This window comes from Rana temporaria, chromosome 3, assembly GCF_905171775.1.
Source record: "Rana temporaria chromosome 3, aRanTem1.1, whole genome shotgun sequence".
Taxonomy (NCBI): Eukaryota; Metazoa; Chordata; class Amphibia; order Anura; family Ranidae; genus Rana; species Rana temporaria.
In genome coordinates, this window is record NC_053491.1 from 115,930,274 (window position 1) to 115,945,931 (window position 15,658).

The 15,658-nt window shown below is 44.2% G+C and overlaps 1 protein-coding gene and 1 long non-coding RNA gene across 4 annotated transcripts; one reads left to right on the forward strand and one right to left on the reverse strand.

Annotated features, from left to right (window-relative positions):
* Positions 1 to 2,141: 2,141 nt before the first annotated feature.
* On the forward strand, positions 2,142 to 10,649 carry LOC120931658. 3 transcript variants are annotated; one of them, XR_005747887.1, is made up of 7 exons: positions 2,142 to 2,527; positions 2,617 to 2,724; positions 4,409 to 4,566; positions 7,280 to 7,402; positions 7,852 to 7,923; positions 8,496 to 8,602; positions 10,325 to 10,649. It is a non-coding gene; the product is annotated as an uncharacterized LOC120931658 (long non-coding RNA). The 3 variants fall into 3 exon arrangements; XR_005747885.1 differs by having other exon boundaries at positions 2,142 to 2,724; XR_005747886.1 differs by lacking the exon at positions 7,852 to 7,923 and having other exon boundaries at positions 2,144 to 2,724.
* Positions 6,275 to 11,107, reverse strand: LOC120931657. The gene is made up of 5 exons (XM_040343304.1): positions 10,721 to 11,107; positions 10,319 to 10,488; positions 10,116 to 10,184; positions 8,509 to 8,568; positions 6,275 to 6,943 (listed from the first exon to the last, which is right to left on the reverse strand). The coding sequence occupies exons 1-5, from the start codon at positions 10,960 to 10,962 to the stop codon at positions 6,567 to 6,569; spliced, it is 918 nt and encodes a 305-aa protein (XP_040199238.1). The 5' UTR covers positions 10,963 to 11,107; the 3' UTR covers positions 6,275 to 6,566.
* Positions 11,108 to 15,658: the final 4,551 nt, after the last annotated feature.

Genomic DNA, 15,658 nt, shown 5'->3' on the forward strand with positions numbered 1-15,658 from the left:
GTAAGGCTTGCGTTCCACAGCACCGCTTGAAGGTAGATGTAGCCACCCGTTGGAACTCCACTTTGGAGATGCTCGAACGTATCATGGAACAGCAAAAGCCAATACACGCCATGTCAAATGAACATGTTATTGGTGTAGCAAGGCCAATAAGCAGGGAGGAGTGGAAAATAATTAGTCAGGTGGTGGCTGTGCTTAGCCACTTCCGAGATGTAACAGAAAAATTGAGCCTAGAGAATGCAAGTCTGGCTCAAGTAATCCCTCTCTACATCTATCTTATCACTAAGATGGATGGCTTTCTAAACAAAAGCGAGCCCTTGCCTGGCGGCATAGTTCAAGATGTAGCTGCAATTATAAAGAGACTGAGGGGACAATTGAATAGAAGGATGAACAAGCTCATAGAGGCATGCCCTGAGCTAATGCTTGCCTCTATGTGCGATCCACGCATTAAAGGAAAAATGGCAATAATTCAGAGTTCCCTTACCACCTATAGGGATCTATTAATTCAGAGGGTGTTTGACAGTCACCGAAAATTGTTTAGGCCGGCAGAGGGTGAAGAGGAAGAAGATCAGGAGGAGCCTGATAGTGACATTGTGCCACCATCACCTACTGTTATTAGTACAACCACTGCTGAGCATTCCACTAGAAGACCTGACGTTTGGAGTTTGGCATTACATACTTTAGTTGGACCCACAAAAATGCCCACCATGAAAAGAAGCATTGTGTCAGATCATGTTAAATTATACTTGTCTGAACCCCATTTGGCCTCCACTACAGATCCATTAGAGTATTGGGATGAGAAAAGGGGTATTTGGCCTGCTCTTTCTGTGGTGGCACAAGAGCTACTTTCTTGCCCCCCGACCTCTGTGCAAAGTGAGCGTGTATTTTCTATCACAGGAAATATTCTGTGCCCACAGAGGTCCCAGCTGGCCCCACAGCTGATGGAGCAGATGGCATTTCTGAAAGTCAATCTTCCAAAGCTGGGCTACCCAGAACTAAGCTTTACAACAGAATAATTCTAATTATACTACTTCTTAAGTTCTTATGTTTATCAAATCGATAAAGATATTGTTAATAATTTACCTGTTCCAAGTATAGATGGCGATGCCAAAAAATAAATACAACAAAACCAAATATAGTGCATGTCATGATATACTGTATGTACCAAAAGTAATGTTACATGAATACAATATACGATAAAGTATCAATCACAATGTAGATACAGCAAGCATGAGAAGCTGTGATCAGCCACAGTCTATATAATTCAAAGATTTATTTTTTGTTGGGTGGGCAACATTGATTACCTCAACATTTTATTTACCATTTTTTTTTATAATTTCCTGACCCCAGGCCCCCCCCCAAATAATTCAGAGGTTGTAAACATGAAAAAAGAGTTTATACTGTAAGGGTGATCCTAGCTTGTTAGGCTCTCAATCTCTAACTTTGAGATTTTAGCTTTTGAAATACAAATATTTAATAGTGTGGTTGCAAGCCCACTTTAAATAAAATACAAAAATAAAATACGTGCAAGACAAAGGCAAATACCTGCATACTATATCATAATGAGCTAGTATGCATAGCATACTAGCTCATTATGTAATACCGCTGATCGGCGAAAACCTCGCTGCGGTGGCCGACAAAACGGCTGGCGACATGTAATCCCGCTGTTAAACGTGCAGGTTTAGCGTCTCTGGGCAATCACAGCGCAAAACCCGGAAGTAACTCCGGGCCTACATGCTGCTGCCCGATGATGTGTCGGCCACTGCAGCGGGGGCTTTGATCGCAGGTGAGTATTACATAATCAGCTTCTATGCTATGCACGCAGGTCTGCCAGTCCTGGCATGACCACCTTAAGAAAATGCACGATCGTTCTAAATTATCCCCTAAACCATGAATGGAGGTATTTCAAGCACCTACATACAGGTAAGCATTAATATAGTCTTCCAGGTAGCTAAAAGTACTATATATTTATTCATTTCTGTTGATATATCTATTTTGAATCCTGACATGCACTATGTTTGTTTTTGTTGATTTTATTATTTCCCATCACATCTTACAACTTGCAAAAGTTTGAATTGAAGTAGATCTATGCATAAGGGTAGTAATAATAATAATAATAATAATAATAATAATAATAATAATAATAATTAATAAATAATAATAGTTTTTGTTTACATTCACAAATCCAATATCTACTACCACCGTTTGCAAGAATGTTATCAACCCAAGCTGGGGTTAGTTTGTTTATTTTTCATTCGTTTTTGGAGTAATGTTTTGACTCCTTGGCTCTGAAATTAAGCCACAAAAAAAAAAAAAGCTACCATTCCATTAAGAAACCTACTCCACAATTCCACGGCTCGCAATACTCCCACAAACACTGGGGCTCTCCTCCTACTGTGCTCTTGCTGCAGTGCAGACTGCTGCCACCTGCCCTCAAAGAAGAAATATTACAGTTCACGTTTGGAAGACATCTCACCACACTATGGATTTAATCCTGGTTAAGTATGTTGCCTGTGGCACCCTTAAACACGTGAGTGGCTTATCAATTTTCCCCTACTCACCTTCCATCATTCCATTAATTATTTCTTCTAATTTATATCCCTCTCTCTTTTTTTGCAGTTGCAATTTACTGACGTCATGTCTCACATGCATGCCTAACATTGGACCTGGATGTGGATGAGGAGGAAGCAAATAGAAAAACACATGAGGTTTTTTCAGCACTTCATAGTAAGTATTAAGACTAAGAGTAAACCCCACTTAGGATGTTATAATGATATACTTGTATGACTTTTTTTTTAAAATAAATCACATTTATTTGTCATTGTGTGTGAGCAGGGCAGGACTTAGGGTGGTGGGGGCCCCTGGGCTTGAGTGTTGAAGGGGCCCCCTGGAGCCGAGAATTGGGGGGGATCGAAGTTGTTGAGCGGGGGGGGGGCAAATTGAAGTTGTTGAGCGGGGGGGAGCGCATTAAAGTTGTTGAGCGGGGGGGGATTTTGCAGTTGTTGAGGGGGGGAGTGCCTCTCACCTGTGCCAACAGCCGGGGCCACAGACTGTCATTAGCCCGGCTGTCGGCTTTCTTCCCTTCAGGAGCCACAGTCCTCCACACACCACTCCGGTTCCTCCTGCTTCCGTGCTGCCTCCTCTTGCAGTGCAGGAAAATTAACCCTTTTGCGGGACTGCGGGAAGAAGCTGTCTGTGCGGGAAAGTCACAGAATCTGTGCGTGTTGGGAGGTATGCGCAGGGCCGCCATCAGGAATTTTGGGGCCCCTTGCACAGCTTAAGGCATGGCCCCCCTGAAGCAGAGAACCTAGGGGGGGTGGGGGTGCTGCCGCCTGAAATTGAGAAGCGTGGGGGCTGCCGCAAATTGAGAAGCGGGGGGGCCTTTACAAAAAAAAGAAGAAATAAAGAAGAAAACAAATATATATAAATATATGTAGCCATCCGGGGCCCTGGGGACCTCTGGGCCTTTTAATAAAAAGAAAAAATAAACCTCTGGGCCCTTTAATAATAAAAAAAAAAACATTTATAAAAAATACATAAAAAAAGGGAGGTTGCCAAACCCGGGGGCCCTGGGGACCTCTGGTCCTTTTAATAAAAAATAAACAAAAATAAAAAAATAAACATTTATAAAAAAAATAAAAAAAGAGGGGGTTGCCACATGGGGCCCTGGGGACCTCTGAGCCCTTTAATAAAAAAAAATATATATATATATAAAAAAAAAATGTAATTTTTTTTAAAAAAAAATAAAAAAGGTGGGTTGCCATCCGGGGGCCCTGGAGACCCCTGGGCCCTTTAATAATAATAATAATAAAAAAAATATATATATATATATATATATATATATATATACACATATATATTATATATATATATATATATAAAAATAAAAAATATATAAAAAAAAACATTTTTTTACAAAAAATAAATAAAAAAAAGGGGGGGTTGCCGTCCGGGGCCCTGGAGGCCTCCGGGCCCCTGGGGACCTCCGGACCCCTAAAAAAAAAAAAAAAAAAAAAAAAAAAATTTTTTTTTTTTTTTTTTTTAAAGGGGGCCCCCTATTGGGTGGGGCCCCTGGGCTTGAGCCCAGTCAAGGCCAATGGTAAGTCCGGCCCTGTGTGTGAGTGAGTATGGGGTTAGTCTGTGTGTTTAAGGGTCAATGTGAGTATGTCTGTGTTTTTCTGTGATTAAGTGTCTGGGTCAGTCTGGCTTTGTTTACAAGGCACTTCATTTATTGGCCAGTGTGTCTGTCAGTTAAAGTGTGTGTCGTCTTTATGGGTCAGTGTGTGTCACTGTGTATATGTATATTTTAAGTGGGTGTGAGTAAGTATATTGGTGTGTGTCATGGAATGCATAATGTGCAAAAATGTTATTTTGATGTATATATGGAATACAGTTGTGTTACTTATTTTAGGTTTTTTGACATCGAAATAATTTCTTCTATGCCATTGTCAGTGTATCACCTCCACACTTCCCAGAGCTACAAATCTAAACTCATGGTCTATCTTGGCCCTGGTATTTTGATTCCATTCTGACCACCAGGGATCTGAATGCTGCTCAGCTCCATGCAAGGTAAGAACATGGAGACTGGGAACTGTATTATCTTTTGGAATAGTGATTAAAATTCCATTGCAGCGAAAGCAGATATTTTCTCATTAGTTTACCGATCGGCAGGGATGGACTGGCCATTGGGACTACAGGGAGTTTCCCGGTGGGCCGATGGCTCAGTGGGCCGGCTTCAGTGACAGCAGACCGCCGCCCCCCTCAGCTCCTCTGTCTCTCCCTACCCACAGCGCTCACCTGGGGGGGAACAAAGAAGCAGAGGGAGGACCAGAGGAGCAAGGGGGGACGACAGAGGAGCATGGGGGAGGGGACGGACAGCTGATTTAACAGCTATGGCCTGGGAGTTTCTCACTTCTGCCTAATCTTGTCCCATAAGGGGGGGGGGCACCAAACTGATTCTTTGCCCCGGGTGAAATAATGTCTAGCTTCCCCAGTGGTACTGCCTATAAGAGTACCAGTACCAGCCGTTCTACTCTAATAAAGTAGAACGGCTAGGGGCTAGTGAAGGGGGAGAGGGGGCTTGGGTGGCCGGGGGGGGGGGGGTGCGGGAGTTGTCCTGTCAAAGTGGGCCAGTCTGGATGAAGTCCAGGGCCAAATTTTTGTCCCAGTCCATCCCTGCCGATCGGGTACATTCTCTGCCTAACTCAGCTCTGCTGCATACCATTTGAAGATACAAAATTGCAAAATGCCTCCACGTGTCTTTACAAGATGTGATAGTGGGATCCATGTTTTTCCCTAATGTCTACTTATATTGTCCTCCGCTACCTCCCTAGCCCCTTGGTCTATAATTTTTCACCCTGGCTATCTTATTCCAGTATCCACACTCCCACTGCTTTAGTATCCCCCCCCCCTGCTTCCTGTGTTGTTTTACTGTCCAGTGTCCACTAACAGTGGGGAAACATTAAAATATAAATGAATAGTTTAAGGTAGACTGTGTGGGCCAGATTCACATAGAAGAGCGGCGGCGTAACGTATCATAGATACGTTACACCGCCGCAATTTTTCATCGCAAGTGCCTGATTCACCAAGCACTTGCGATGCAAACCTACGCCGGCGGCCTCCGGCGCAAGGCGGGACAATTTAAATGGGCGTGTGCCATTTAAATTAGGCGCGCTCCCGCGCCGGACCTACCGCGCATGCTCCGTTTCCGAACTCCCGTCGTGCATTGCGCGCCGTGACGTCATTTTTTCGAACGGCGACGCGCGTAGCGTAATTCCGTATTACTGGACGGCTTACGCAAACAACGTTATTTTTAAAATTTCAACTCGGGAACGACGGCCATACTTTTAGACAGCAATACGCTTGCTGACTAAAGTTAGGGCACCAAAAAAAAAACGACTAACTTTGCGACGTGAAACTAGACTAGCGGCGACGTAGCGAACGCGAAAAACCGCCGTCGATCGCCGTAACTCCTAATTTGCATACCCGGCGCTGGTTTACGACGCAAACTCCCCCCAGCGGCGGCCGCGGTATTGCATCTTAAGATCCGACAGTGTAAAACAATTACAGCTGTCGGATCTTATGGCTATCTATAGCATAGATAGAACAACAGATACAACGGCGAATCAGCAGATACGCCGTCGTATCTACTCTGTGAATCTGGCCCTTAGAGTTTGAAGTTCGGAATAAAATACTATTGTGTGTGGGAAATGAATACATAATAATTTAGCAGATAATGTGATGATGTATATAAATAATAATAATAATAATAATAATATTAGACCAAAAATAGTTTTATATTCACAAAAAAAAAAATATTTTCATAGAAATTACAAACACACATGCTGGGTAGGTGTAACTTGGCAGCATAAGAAAACGTTTCTACCAAAATCAAGGAACAGTAAAAAGATCGATTCTGCATAATAATTTGCGATGAGATGGGCAGAGGAAGGTCTAGCCTTCATTTTTCAAAACGTCTTTGTTGGTTATATGTTCATCGTAGCTCCCAGGCATTGGAGCAATGTGTCTGGAAATATCTTCAAGTAAACAAAATATACTCGGTCCAATGCCTAATTGTGTTGTTGGCTTGCCCGGGCCAAAATTATTTCAAAACTCTCAGTTTGCTGCCTGCTCAACTGATGGGTAAGTCGGGTAAGCCTTTTGACCTTTCGTTGTAGTTTTCGGTTGTCACACCTTAATTCTATAAGCTCCCTCAGAATGATCTCCTGCACAGTTGGGAAAGGCGGTACAGCAGTAGGTGGCATCAGGGCATGGGGTGGCTGAATGAATGAACCTTGTCCTCTGTGCTCCTCCTCTGGGCCGGGGGAGAAATCAGGAGTCTGGGGAATGATAGGGGTAATCTCTGGCTGAATCTCCAGCCTCTCCAAAAGAAGAACAGGAGAGTGCGGGCTGCACTGTACTCTCCTCTCAGGGTGGTATTGCTGATCTGAAATAGATAAGATAGGCAAAGTTTGATGAATGATGAAAGCGTTCATAGTAATGAATTTATTCAGATTAGACTTTTATGTAGTAGTAATAATGAATAATGGAGCAAATGAAAGATTGAGTTGGGGAGGGGGGATAAGTTGTATTAATGATTGAGAGAAAACCAAAAATCAATTTAAACTTATTTAGGTAAATCTACACATTGCATTTATATCCTAAAGTTAAAAAAATTTAAAAGGTTATTTAATAAAATAACCTTTATAGAAGTAAATAAATACAATATAAAAATTGCAGAAACAGAAAATGCCTTAAACAGAAAATCTTTTTTCTTTATTAGATAACATATTTATCAGCATATGACACGCACATTTAACTCCTGAAAAGCTTTCTGTTAAAGACGGAAGAAAGAGTGAAGATAATGTTGAAGATAAAGTTCTTAAAGGGTCCCAGTAGGTTGCAGGTAAAAAGGGCATATGTATTCTAAATTTATTATCGTAGTACTTTTGATATCCTACTGCAAAAACCTTTGTAGCGCTTTTATACCCACTAAAAGATAAAAAAATACCTGTAAAGCAAAGGCATAATGAGCTAGTATGCACAGCATACTAGCTCATTATGAGCTAATAACCTTGTAAGTAATTTAGTGTGCCGTGCTAGGTTTGCAGGGCGAATATCTTCTAAACCATACAGGTTATAGAGATATTATGTATAGATATTATAGGCTTAACGGTAGTTTAAAAAAAAAGCGCAAAAGAGCTGTTGAACACCTTTCAATAAGGGCTACTAAATTCAAAATCATTAAAAGAACCAAAGGCAGAAAAAAAATTTCAACACGGTGGAGTTCAGCAAAAAATCTTTGTGATAGGAATGAATCTCTGACATCACAGCCACTCTCATTTATTTCCACAGTTTGCGCAGTCCTCCTTGATATATTAATCCCCCTTCAAATCACAGTGTCCCTTTCACAGTCACGTTCTAAAGGTATGAGGTGTCATTTTTGTACGAATTTTTAAAATGAACTTTTATGCCGCGTACACACCATCACTTTATGTGATGAAAAAAAATGACGTTTTTAAAAACGTCACTTTAATTGACTGTGTGTGGGGGAAAACGTCGTTTTATGTCTTGTAAAAAACGACCAAAAAAAATTGAAGCATGCTTCAATTTTATGTGTCGTTTTTCAAAAGTGCACTTTTTACTTCACAGAAATTGACCGTGTGTAGCAAAAAACGTCGTTTTCTAAGACGTTTTTTCATCCACGCATGCCCAGAAGCTACTTATGAAGCAAGCTTCAATGGTAAAACGTGGTGGAACGTAACCTCACTTTGCAAGAACATTGTGAGAAAAACGATGGTGTGTAGGCAACTTCGTCTTTGAAAATTGAAGTTTCAAAAATGTCATTTTTTACTTCACAGAAAGTGTCGTTTTTTTTCATCACATAAAGTGATGGTGTGTACGCGGCATTAGGTGTATTACATGAAAATGCCTATGTGTAAATAGGGTACATGATGATGATGATAATGGAGTTAGTGCTGTGTCCTGTTTCTTCCCAGATCATGCACTTACCCTGAGGAGGAGCAATGGTCCTGCCAGAAGCCGATGCTGGAGGGTCTTGAATGCAGCTTTCTGTTAAAGACGGAAGAAAGAGTGAAGAGTCAAGGTAATGTTCATGAAAAAGTCAACAGCTGTATTTACAATTTTTGCCTGAGATATGTCGTATAACTACAATATTTTCTACTATGAAATCAAATATTCAACCAAAAATGGACTGAGGAAATGTAAAATATAATCAGAAGTTGCTGATGTGTTAAAACAGATGTTACATTTCTGGCAATTTTTAAGATTAACAAAATATATGTAAAATATGCTATCAAGTATCTACATATCATTTACTACAACCCCCATATACATAGTACCAGGGCTAAATTAGCTACTAGCCAGGCCTCAAGGGTTACTAGCCAACAGTTAGTTGCCACACCCAACCCTTAGCTTGCCCCACCCCTAATTCAACCCCTAAACACGCCCTCATAAATTATCTCATTAAATGACACAAAATTGTTTTATGCAGAATAAAATATTAAAAAAAAATATTAACACCAACTTTATCCAAAACCACCAATGAAGCCTGCCTGTGCCCACCTATGTAGCCTGTGCCCACCAATGCACCCTGTGCCCACCATGCAGCCTACATGTGCTGCAGGTAAAGAGCGATAAACGCTTTCATTTCAATTGATCTTTTCCCGCTACTAAACAGCCCTGCCCCATGGCCAGGAAACTTTAATTTACAGATCGCCCGTCCTGGGATTGGACAGGATAAAAGTCCCGGAGGAGGGGATGTATGTGGCAGCAAGCGGCGGGGAACACGGCAATGTCAAATCAAAGCTGTTATCGATGTGTTCTCCTCTCTCTTCCCCCCCTGTGATCGATGAGAGAAGGACTCCCTTTCAAACTATGCTGTTGGCGGAGCTCTCACCCCTTTCTCGGCATCCCTCAAAATCTAGTCACAAAATGAGAGCAGGCAAGTTTGAATTTGGAAGGGTGCATACATACTACTACTATACCCACCTTTTGATTTAAAAATCACATTTCTTACATCAGCTTCCTCAGTCCACCTTCACATGACAGTTTCCCCTTCACAATTATGTTCTGATCTGAACCCCCTTCACAGTGGTAAATTTCACCCACCTTCACAGCACATGTGAACAGCTGTGTTGTCTGTCCCACCCTGCAACTTGACCCACCTTCACCTAACAGCCCCCCGCAGCTCTGCCCCCGTCACAATTCAGCATCCACAGCTCTGACCTTGCTACCTTGCTTGGGCACACAGAACCGTAGACACAATAAATACTATAGTGGGTGGAGCAGAAGTTGCTGAAGTTATCCAGCATAATGTTGTTTGTTAGGGCCGCATAGCAACCAACCAATCACCTGCTGGTTAATTTTAAAAAGTTCTCTTCAGCTGCTCTATTGCTGCCCACTATTTTGCATTGCTATTTTTTCGGCTCACTGTGCATAACGAGCCTTCTGCTCTCGACTGTGATAGTGAAAGCTGAGTAGCCAGGGAGACAGAAACGGCACCTAATTGTCTCAACTGTGACGGTCTGCATGGCACAGTGACTTGGTCCAAGTAGTAAATAGCAGTTCATTAGATATCCTTTGTGTTGGGTACTCACCACCAGAATGTTGTTGATAGGATGTACTTGGAGTTGGAGCTGATCCTTCCAAGGATGATGTTTCTTGATCTGGAAAACATGAATGTAAAAAAATAAAAATAAAAGTCATACATGTGTAGTCATCATAAACAATAAGATAGCTTTACAAATATATTATAACTGCAATATATATAAATTATAATGATATATTTAATTTTCCTCACCACCAGCTCTATGATTTTGACCCCTGCTGCTGAATCCAGGGACATCCTCTGCCAGAAGGACATCTCTTAGCTCCGCCTCCCACTCTCGCAACTTGATAGGCTTTCCTCGGTTTTGTCCTAGTCGAAGCCTCTGCATCTTCTTTGTAACCGTTGCCCGACAATCATAGAACCTGCAAATGTACATAAACATTACAATTACATTAATAAAAAAACAAATACTTAGATTAATGTTTTTTGAAAACCACATTTCTTTTCACATTGTGATGGTTATATGTATACTGTTCAGCATGTGGCTGTGACAAATAAATTTTTTGGTTACGTTGAACTGTTACTTTTTTGTTATTGACTACAAAACTGTGTATTTTTTACACAAGAGTGAAAGAATATTTTAATATTAATTACCTGTGTCTGACGCCATTGGTGGGCCTGTGAAACTTGGAGACCGCATTCACGGAGTCCCGGACTCGTTCCCAGGCTGCTGACTTCTCAGATGCTGGCACGGATTGGCAGAAGAGTGTCACTTTTTCTTTTGATACTGCAGCAACCAATGCAGCATTCTCCTCTTTGGTATATATGGGTCCCCTTGATTTCTGTCTCTTGGTTCGCTTGTTCTGCTGCACATCTGAGTCCGCACTATCTGACATAGGAGGGGCCACATGTCTCCTTTCTTTGCCATGCTCCCGCTCCACTACACCTCCACATTCCCTTCCATGCCTCGGCTTCACTCCACACCAATCCTCCCCTCCCCGCCTCCTCTCCCCTCCATGCCTTTCCTCCACTACCCTCCTCTCCTCCCTTTCACGCCTCTTCTCTCCTCCACGCCTTTCCTCCACTACCCTCCTCTCCTCCCTTTCACGCCTCCTCTCTCCTCCACGCCTTTCCTCCACTACGCTCCTCTCCTCCACTCCACTACTCTCCTCCACGCCACTCCTCTCTTCCCCTCCATGCCTCCTCTTCTCTCCATGCCTCCTCTTCTCTCCATGCCTCCTCTTCCCTCCATGCCTACTCTCCCCTCCATGCCTCTCCTCGACTCTACTCCTCTCCTCTCCTCCACACCTGTCCTCCACTCCTCTCTTCCCCTCCACGCCTCCTCTTCCCTCCATGCCTCTTCTCCCCTCCATGCCTCTCCTCCACCACACTCATCTCATCTGCTCCACACCTCTCCTCCACTTCACTCTCAGTCACACCAACAAGTCTCACATCAACACACTGACTAACACCAACATTCTCACTCTCAGTCTCAACACTCACATGTCCATTCTCACTCCTATACATGATTTTAATTGCCCAAAAGATAGCAAACCAGTGAAACCACCACACAAAAACAAGTCGAAATTCGACAAGCCCACCTCTGCCCTGCTCTCTGTTCCTCCCTCGCCAAACCACGCACTCATACACCGTCTCAAAATGGAGTCCAGGGGCGGAGGCTATAAGCCGCGCATCGAAAACGAAAGTAAAGTATGAGATTTTCGAATGGTTAAGATTTGCTGCGATGTACTTACGAAAGTACGAATGATTTACAACACACATTAGCAGCGTTAGCGGAGCAATTCTGACACATTGCGTAAAATAACGAATTAAGGCCCGATTACAAATTTACTAAAACAATCTTACGAAAGTAATAATCAGTCAGTATCAGTAAGACCGTCAAGTAGTCTATCGCAGTCAAGTTAGATTTACAAAATTACGATGAGTAGTGTGTTGAATCAACGTAAAATGTATTTTAACTGAATTACGAATGCACTAAGATCTACTAAAGCACGTTTTTACAATCGAATGAAACAAGACACGAAAATACGAATGATGATAAAACACCGAAGATCTATTTCTCACGAAAATACGAATGCGGCACGATGGTAAATATAATGTAAATACGAATCTAAAAAAACGAAAAATATACCAACGTAAAAACGAATAAACAAATAAATTCATTCAAAAAATACGAACGAAGCAGAATACAAAACATAACGAAAATACGAATCTCGATTCAACGAAAAATAAACTAACAAAAAAAACGGAAACGGAAAAAAGAGTGTTACGAAAATACTAAAGAGTACGAATACGATAACTAACGTCTTACGAAATTACGACTCGTTACGAATCACGATAAACGAACAGAAACGAAACAGAAATAAACGAAAATTTTTGCTGTGCACATGTCTACTCTATCGCCTACGTCGTAATTGCGCTCAGGAGGACTTAGTTTCCGAGAGGCGTAGGCTACTGGGTGAAGAAGCGACTTCGGTCCCTGTCTCTGGGAAAGAATAGCGCCTGTAGCAGATTCCGAGGCGTCCACTTCTAGAACAAAAGGTAACGTAGAATCCGGATGACAAAGTACAGGTGCCGAGGTAAAGGCCGTTTTGAGTTTGATAAAGGCCTCCTGAGCCTCTTGTGGCCACTGGAAGCGGTGCCCCTGGCGGGTCAACTTGGTGATGGGAGAAACAATTGATGAAAAACCGATGATGAATCGTCTATAAAAATTGGCGAAGCCAATGAAGCGCTGAATGCCCTTTTTGTCTGTTGGAGGTGCCCACTCCTGAATAGCACTGATTTTCTGGGGATCCATGGCTACCCCATGCACAGAAATGATAAATCCTAAAAATTGCACTGATGTCTTTTCGAACTCGCATTTTTCTGATTTGAGATAAAGCTGGTGTTGTCTCAAGATGGTGAGAACCTGCCTGACATGTTGCCGATGTAATTCTTTTGTGGCTGAAAAGATGAGAATATCGTCCAAGTAGACTACGAGGAAGTCATCTAAAAATTGTCGAAAAATGTCATTGACTAGATGCTGGAAGGTGGCGGGCGCATTACAGAGCCCAAAGGGCATGACCAGATACTCGAAGTGCCCGAATCTGGACCTGAACGCAGTCTTCCACTCATCTCCTGCCCTTATTCGGACCAAATTGTAGGCGCCCCGGAGGTCCAATTTAGAAAAAACCTGAGCTGATCGGAACCTTTGAAAGAGCTCAGGGATTAGAGGCAGCGGGTACCGGTTCTTGATGGTAATTTTGTTTAACTCCCTATAATCAATGCAGGGTCTAAGCGATCCATCTTTTTTCTCGACAAAGAAGATCCCCGCCCCCGCTGGCGAGGAGGAGGGACGGATGAACTTCTTACTTAAATTTTCTTCAATATAGACCTTGAGGGTCTTCAACTCAGTCTCTGACAAGGGGAATATGCGCCCAAAGGGAATTTCAGATCCGGGCAAGAGGTCAATGGGGCAGTCATATGACCGATGTGGTGGGAGACAATCGGCTTGTTTTTTGTCAAAGACATCCTTGAAGTCCAGGTAGGCTGGAGGAACATGCTGTAGGTCTTCAGGTGGAGTAGCTAGCGTGGAGCAGGCGACTGGAGCGGGTGCGAGACAGTGCTGGGAACAGTAGGTGGAAGGGAAGCTGACTTCTTTCTTGAGCCAATCAATGCAGGGCAGATGAACTTGTAGCCAAGGGAGACCCAGAATGATAGGGAACATGGGGGACGGGATCAAGTCCAAACAGAGGAACTCCCGGTGCCCAGAATCTGAGATGGCACAAAGAGGGAGGGTTTCCTGGGTAATCAATCCGGAACGGGGAAGAGAGCCATCAGCCAGATGAACTTGCAGCTGAAAATCCTTGGTACGGCAGGGGATACGCAGCTTTTGGGCCAAGGATGAGTCCAAGAAGCAGCTGCAGGCCCCGGAATCAATTATCGCCGGCAGACGTGTTGCCCCTTCCGGGAGCTGTAGGGAAAGAAAGAGGATAACATAAGTCTGAGGCAAACTGGTAACAGGGAAATTGATAGCAGATGGAGGTTTCGACTTACAAGGCCTTACTGGACAAGTGCGCAAAAAGTGTCCGGCGGCTCCGCAGTACAGACAGAGGTTAGATTGACGTCTCCGGAGTCTTTCTTCTGGAGTCAGAGGGGCCCGTACTATACCAAGCTGCATCGGCTCTGGGTCGGGTAATGAGGTGTTTGGTGGAGCTGGGTGAGGCGGAGGTACTGGAGCATATCTTGGTGGAACCCAGTTAGGCCGGTTGGACTGGAACCTCTCCGAACGACGTTCTCGAAGGCGCCTATCCAGCTGAGTGGCGGTTTGGATTAAATCCTCCAGAGAGGCAGGGGGTGCCGACCTTGCAAGCTCATCCTTTAGGTTCTCAGAGAGGCCCTGGCGGTATTGGTACCTGAGGGCCAACTCATTCCAGCCTGTGTCAGCAGACCACTTTCTAAATTCGGCGGTGTAGTCTTCCACCGGCCGTCTCCCTTGATTTAAGCTGTGCAGAGTACCCTCTGCGGTGGCTGCACGTAGGGGGTCGTCGTATAATTTCCCCATGTGGGTGAAGAAGGTGTCCATAGAGTCAAGTATTGGACTGCGTTGTTCCATTAAGGAGTGTGCCCATGCTTGAGGCTCCTCAGAAAGGAGAGAGATTACGAATCCAACCTTAACAGCTTCGGTCGCAAAAGTTCTAGGTTGCAAGGCCAGGTAAAGGGAACAGGCATTCTTGAAAGCCCGATATTTCCGGCGGTCGCCTGAGAATCGCTCGGGCATGGAGACCCGGGGTTCGGGATTACTCCCCATCATGGCAGGGCTTGCAGGAGCTTGGGCAGCAGAAGGTCCGGGTGAAGAGGCTAGGGCCGCAGTGGATGGACCTGGGGAACCGGCCAGCTGTTGGAGGCGGCCATCAATCTGGAGGTAGCCTTCCTGAAGCTTCTGGACTGCCTCTGTTAAGGCGGAGACCTGTTGGCACAGCGTCTCAAAGGGTGAGCGCGCCCTGTCGGTCTCAGACATCTGGCTGGTTTGTACTGTCAGAACCTGTACTCACCGAGACCGAGATGCTGAGGGCGGCTCACCTTTGCGACCCTGTGCAGACCACTCCCTGGAGTTGGGACAGAGGAGGGACGGCACAAGGAGGCACCGGCGCCGGGAGCTGGCAGGAAGACTTGGTGCAGCTGACAGAAGCAGGGCAGGTGCAGAAGACTGGAGACAAGCGTTGGTCAGGCAGGAACTGGTAGGTGAGTCTGGTAGGGTCCACAGGAGATGAGGGCAAATCCGAGTCACAAGCCGAGGGTCAAGGGCAGGAGAGTTCAGAGGGAGTCCATGAGAGCAAGCCAAGGTCAAGGGGCAGGAGACAACAGCAATCCAGGTAACGTTAGCCAAAGGGTCAGAGGTTCCAGGTGAGAGGAGAGTCGTCAGGAATTCCGGGTCAAAACAGGCAGGTACGGCAACAGGTAAACACATAGGAGCTGAAGACAAACCAGCAACCTGTTCAGGGAAGGCTGCTGGTTTAAATAGGAATGTCCGGCCTCTGATTGGCCCCAGGGTTGCCGCATACGTGCACGTGCGCGCTTCCACGCACACGG

Bases quoted from the DNA above. Each gene is read 5' to 3' on its own strand.
- LOC120931657 (XM_040343304.1), bottom strand. From the start codon at position 10,962: ATGTCAGATAGTGCGGACTCAGATGTGCAGCAGAACAAGCGAACCAAG. The intron at 8,569-10,115 runs GTGAGTACCCAA...CGTCTTTAACAG, and splicing joins CTATCAACAACATTCTGGTG to AAAGCTGCATTCAAGACCCT. The intron at 6,944-8,508 runs GTAAGTGCATGA...TATCTATTTCAG, and splicing joins GACCATTGCTCCTCCTCAGG to ATCAGCAATACCACCCTGAG.